The sequence below is a fragment of the Dendroctonus ponderosae genome, unplaced genomic scaffold (assembly GCF_020466585.1).
Source record: "Dendroctonus ponderosae isolate FM_Combo_2020 unplaced genomic scaffold, Dpon_F_20191213v2 Dpon_F_20191213_2, whole genome shotgun sequence".
Taxonomy (NCBI): domain Eukaryota; kingdom Metazoa; phylum Arthropoda; class Insecta; order Coleoptera; family Curculionidae; genus Dendroctonus; species Dendroctonus ponderosae.
The window spans coordinates 3,385,865-3,392,116 of record NW_026018165.1 but is presented as its reverse complement, the minus strand read 5'-3'; the positions used below and the strand labels follow the sequence as shown (position 1 = coordinate 3,392,116).

At 32.9% G+C, this 6,252-nt stretch overlaps 1 protein-coding gene across 1 annotated transcript in view; it reads left to right on the top strand.

Moving 5' to 3' along the window:
* The window catches only part of LOC109541355 (zinc finger protein 878), a 9,618-nt gene extending 6,623 nt beyond the window's left edge, over window positions 1–2,995 (top strand). Inside the window, exons 9-14 of the mRNA XM_019910208.2 lie at window positions 477–628; window positions 682–827; window positions 893–1,015; window positions 1,074–1,264; window positions 2,014–2,127; window positions 2,305–2,995. Coding sequence (XP_019765767.2) covers window positions 477–628; window positions 682–827; window positions 893–1,015; window positions 1,074–1,264; window positions 2,014–2,127; window positions 2,305–2,414 — 836 coding nt within the window. The 3' untranslated portion in view covers window positions 2,415–2,995. The remainder of the gene's footprint in view (window positions 1–476; window positions 629–681; window positions 828–892; window positions 1,016–1,073; window positions 1,265–2,013; window positions 2,128–2,304) is intronic.
* Window positions 2,996–6,252: the final 3,257 nt, after the last annotated feature.

The following is a 6,252-nucleotide window of genomic DNA, read 5'->3' as shown; positions in this document are numbered from 1 at the left end:
GTTAAAGTTATACCGAGTGGAATAAAAGTTGGAAGCAGAAGAAAGAGTTAATACTCGGCAATCCACGGTACAATATATTAATATTAATAAACTTATTACAATAAATTTTATTAACTTTTGTGAAAAAATCACTTATACATTAAGTATACATTAAGTGAAAAATGTATTTACTACTAAAATAGTTCAATAAAACACGCAAATTAGTTGATATACTTGTGATTTATTTTTTCAATCTGTAATACTTGCGATTATTCGCCGATTGAACTTTTTTTCGAGTTTTGGTGATGTTCTCACTTTCGCCGAAGGATAGAAACAAATTATAGTTCTTTACACTGCCTTATAAATTTACCAAAAATGTGTTCTTTTCGCTGCAAAAAATGTTTTTCACACGATCAGTAAGCGTAAGCTCAAAAACTCACCATCTTTAATCATAGACCACTTGTAACATATGGATTTTAACAATTTGTTTCTTTTAGCACACTCCAATAATAAAAAGTTTATTTGCTCATATTGCAAGAAACCTTTTCAAACTTATGAGGCGCTTGAACAGCATGTTAATAAGAAATGCCAACGAAGAGACTTTGAGTGTCAGTATTGTGGAAGAAGATTCAGCAGACCACATGAGAAAGTGAGTTTAGATTTTTAAATACAAAGTCCCTTATGCATTATTGAATTTCGTAGGTTAAACATGAAAGAATACACACAGGAGAGAAACCTCATATTTGTGAAATTTGCGGAAAATCATTTAGAATCGGATATTGCCTTACGTTGCATATGCGTACTCACACAGGTAATAGGCCTTATACATGTGATCACTGTGGAAAAAGGTAATTGTATTATACAATTTAAACGCAACATCAACTATTATATCATATACTATTCTCATGTTTAGATTTAAATCATGCAGCGTTTTTAATCACCATTTGAAAACGCATTCCGAGGATAGAAATTACAAATGTCCATATTGCCCGAAAGCGTTTAAGACTGCTGTTCAGATAGCGGGGCATAAAAACAGGTAAGCTCTCTCTGAGTTAACTATAAAGCAGATTTTATGCATTTTGTCTATATTTCAGTCACACCAAACCTTTTGCATGCACCGAGTGCAACCGGCCATTTGCCTCGCTCTATGCTGTAAGAGCTCATATGGATACCCATTCCCGAAAGAACAACCTCAAACACGAATGTTGGGTTTGTGGCGCCAGTTATGCCCGATCTTTTGCTCTTCGAGACCATATTAATGAAGTGCACGCAGACGAGGAAGCTGGTAAATATGAGTATTTTTGCATCACGCATATTATATTGTAGATAATTCTTCTTTTTCAATTGCCCTATCCCTTTGGGACGTTGGCTATTAATATGGTGATTCGTATGTTATTAGCTTGTCTAAACAATTGGATCGATGACAGACCAAACCACTTCCTTAGATTATACATCCAAGAGTTTCTGCTTCTACCTGGACCTCTTCTACAGTCCACCTTGCCCTGAAGGATACGTTGCTGAAGGCGATATTTGTTATCTGTTATATGTGTCTCATCAGATGGCCAAAGTATTCCAGTTTCCTTTTTTTCATTATGAATGTGATTTTTTGTTGTTTGCCGATTTTTCTGAGTACTTCTTCGTTTGTGACGTGATCCCTACAGGATATTCGGAGAACACGCCGATATACCCACATTTAAAAGGCTGATATCTTTTTCATAAGTTATTCTGTCATTGTCCATGCTTCTACTCCGTATAGCAAGACTGTGAATATGTAGCATTTTATCAATCTGATTTTTAGTGGTAGTGAGATGTTTCTTCCGGTAAATGTTTTTCATTCTAACTAAAGCTGTTCTTGCCTTCTCAATCCTGTATTCAATCTCTATGGTCATGTCCCATTGACTGTGAACAATTGTCCCTAAATATGTATATTTTTAAACGTGTTCTATGGGTGTTTGGTTAAGTGTAAGTCTTACTATTGGTATTCGTTGTTTACTAATGCTAATTCTATGTAGAGAATTAATAATTTAATTACAGCTAGAAATAATGACGAGCAAGACGTTATGGAGACGGAAGTTCAGCTAAGTGTTGACAACCAAAGTGCTTCGGAGGAGGTGGGCGAAGAAAATCAGTTTCAACAAATACCAGCAGGTAAATAATCTTTCGGTGCAAAATAGACCAATTTTTAAGATAAGTAATTTGAAAGGTACTGGAAACACCGTAATAACCAGCCATTTCTAAATATAGAAACATAGCATACAATTGTGTTGAATAGTTTACCTAATATATTATTCCATGCAATTTTTTTCAAAATGACGTTTATTTCAGAATCTGAGGAAACTTCCCAAGATCAAGAAATGGGCGAAGAGGACGAGAATGACGTGTATGAAGTTCAGCTGCAAGATGGCGACCCGGTCCAGGAAACTGATATGCAGTAGGTTAAATCTTGGTAGATTGTATGTAGTTTCGTAAGCATTTCAATGCATACATAAAATTGTTTCAGTTATTTGTAAGACTAAATTAAGTTTAACAGTAAGCCCTAGAGAACAGTCTATACATATGTAATCGGAAACAAATTTTGAATTGTTTGACTACAATCAATTAGTCTGACAAATTTCAACTAGTCCCAGTTCTGTTTTTTTAAATTTTATATCTTGTTATACTCTCCACATACGTTTCTACGATTAACCAATTTCATTTATTTTTATTACCAATCAAGTTGTTCCAGTTATTACCACCGAACCCTTGTAATATTGATAAAAGTTTTACTTTGACGCTGACTAATTGGTAATGTATAAAGTTTTAAATGCGCAACAATTTTTTTATAATGAACACATTAAAATGCAGTAGACTGCTTATTGCCGAGTGTCTTTAGAATAGTTTGTTATTTTCGTAACTGATTTAGTCTAAGTGACCACTTGACCATCATGTTCAGACATTGTATGCAGCCGTAGATAAATAAATTACTTTACTTGCGTCTATAGTATAAAAAAATGTAAATATACAGTTTTGAGCCAAATATGTTTTTTTTTACTTTTAAATCCATAAGTTGTTTTCAGTGTGATCTATGTGAATTTATCATCTTCTGCTTAATATTTTGTTTTACATGTAATACAACAGTCTGCTGTAACAGATGACTGCGATATTGGTGCGCCCAATATCAAATTGCCAACGTGATATTTTTTGCCTTTTCAAATCTGTTTTGCGTGGGTTTGACGTTCAGTTACTTTAGTACAAGTTTTATTTTTGATACAATTGTGTTTTTGCCTAATATTTTAATATTAAGTTTAGTTTGATTAGTTTTGCTGAATAGATTGCTGGTTTCGTTTGTTGCGTTTTCCATGTTTACCGCACATTTGTAGTTCGTGTTATAGAATTGTGAAGGAGTAGATGGGTGAAGTGGAAGTGCTTATTGGTGAGATAAATTGCAGGATTTTACGGATTTATAATTTATTTATTTCGATATTCTTGATATATAAAGCGTGTTTGAAAATTATGTAGGCTCAAATTTTGCTTCTGAGTCTGAAATCATCTATTAAAAAAAAGTTTCTTTTGTTGCAGTGCAAAACTGCTATTTCAATTATCTGCAAATATCTCTATTAAATCCATCCGCAAACATTTCAAGTCGTGGATATCAAGTTGATAAACTAAAAATAGTGCCACGAATAGAAAAATTGGATAAACTTTCAATTGACAAAAATCGAATCTTTCGATTGAAATTTCATCTGTTTTGTTATCCCAGTAGCTGACTTTTCCGATTTCGCACGTTTCAAGCACGTAAAGTTTGCCCTTTCCAGATGCATTCGACAAGGATAAATTGGATCCAGTGCATCTTGTGGAGTCGAAGATTTATTTAATTTTTAACGAAACGAACCAGACAATTGGCTGTGCGAATCAATGCAATTTAAATTCCTCAGCTTTACCTTCGAGTTTGCTTGAGAATGCGAAATTATGTTTTACTGCTTCTATAATTCAACTTCGCTGAAACCAAACGAATTTATTTATATTTTTATAATTTGTCTGATTCTGATTGTAATGGAAAAGCTTCCTTCTAAATTGTTAATTTTTGTTTTTACTTCCGTACTTTTGAATAGTTGGCTTCAAACTGCTTTTCTATAGGTCTTATACATATCTATATTTTTTAAGTTCTTGATGTTGTATTTAATACTCATTTTATTTACTGAATTGTTGAGTTTAACTTATGAACTAAAGTTACATGTAACTGTAGTGTACAAAAAGGCAAGTTTCAGAAACATAATCTCGTTTATCTTTATACCTTTCAGCTGCAAGCTGAAATACTTTTATTTTACTTTATTATTTTGAAGTTGATAAATGGTGATGAGACAAGCAAGCTGAATGAAGATATTTTTTGCGTCAGAACCCACGCTTGACTAATGTAATTTCCGTTGATGTTTAATTTCTTGATGATAGTTACTTTTTTTTAAACTCGTTGGCGAGGATAATTTGTAATTTTTTTTAATATAAAATGGAGTTTTTAACGCTGTAAGCTATGTTAAGCATAACGAACACATTAAGCTAAATTCTGAAGAAGCGACACGAATATCATACGATAATAATATAAATTTTTCGTATTTCGATTAAATCCGAATTCAGGGAATCTTTGATTTCTTTCAGAAAAATAATCACATTTTCTACTGTTTTTAACACATTTTTTACTATTTTTAATCTTCAAATTCTTGATTAAAATTTTCCTTGTATACGGGCATTCAAAATTGATATGCGGTCTTGCAGTTGAAAATTTCAAAAGGGAACGTTTGCTCCTCGTTTTTTTTGGATTTTTCCTACAAAGCAAGGAAAGCAAACTTGAACATTTGGTATCTTGAAAACGAAATTATTACTTTTTTAGAGAGGGCTTGCTTTAGCTCTTTGTTAGGCAATTTGTAGAAAATGTTAATCAATCGACGGTTGACCAACAAACTAACAAATTAGTAATATTTTTAGGCACTCCTTGTGCTCCAATAACACTGGAAACATCAAATTTATTAAAATAAATATTAATTTCGAATATATTTCACTTTTCATTTTTTGTCTTTTGCCCGACCCCTTTCCGTGCAACCTCTGTCTGAATATAAATTGATAACGGTATAAAAGGAACCAACAAGAAATCTGTCGAATGTCGATATTAGAGGGTCTTGTTAGATCAAATATTTGTGGAATTGGTTGAACGAAATACGCGGTTTGAAGTGACTGAATTTTGTAAAGATAAGGAACAGGAATAAATATTTCAGCGCATTTCTGTTATGTGAACTGCATTTTAAATGAATTAAGTGGCAAATTTTTATTAAGTTCTAGCTGAAAACGCCATTTAATACATCTAGGAAAAATCGGATTTTTTTCTGTTGCTTCATTACTGTGTTTAAGGTGAATGAATACTTTACTAGATTGTTTCGTCTTATTTTCTTTAAAATTTTTACCGGTTCTTTCTAATTTAACAATTTTTGATAGTTAAATATTTCAGTCTAAATTAATCTATAAATTAACAGAATTACAAGAGAAAATTCCCTGTTTAGAAAACTCAGAGCTTCGCAAAAGTTGAAACTTGATATTAATTCGGCAAAAGGCACATCCTGAGCCCTAAGGACTGTGATTGTGATGTGATGCGACAATGGATAGTTTCCGTAATCAAACGCTGACGCGAGAACGAAATGTTATTTAAGGTGAGTCGATTCTGCCTTGGGGATTTTAATTTAAGAAAGAGAAAAGCCGGGAGATTGAGTTCTTTTGTAGCCGGACATGAAAAACAAATCCCACTGAAACTGAGCAAGAATTGTTATAATACAACCATCTCTTCCAGAAAACAGGAACCAGGATAGACAAGAGCAAAGGGGATTTTCCTTTCGGGCATGTCTGCAAAGTGACTACCTTGTCCTGAAAAGACCAGTGATTATTTTCCGAGTTCTCTTTTATTGTCTGTACGCGTTTAAATACTTTCCTATAGGAAAACATTTTTACCTATTTCACACTATTTATAGATTAACGATTAATTCAATCTCTTCATTTAACACAAATTTATCTTACGTCGGTTTGCTTATTAGTTTTGCAAGTTGATGTATTACCGGATTTCGGCTTTTGTTATGTTTCCGAGTTTCGTCTTGATAGATTTAGTGAGTGCCGTAATAAAGTCCTGAACTTTTCCTGTAAATAATTCGCTCCTGATCATCTAATAAATTGTCTGCAATTAAATAAAGTACATCTGCTCTCGTTCATCGAGGAATATGATTGAGCGAGCATTTCCAACAGCGACTTAAACTTTTC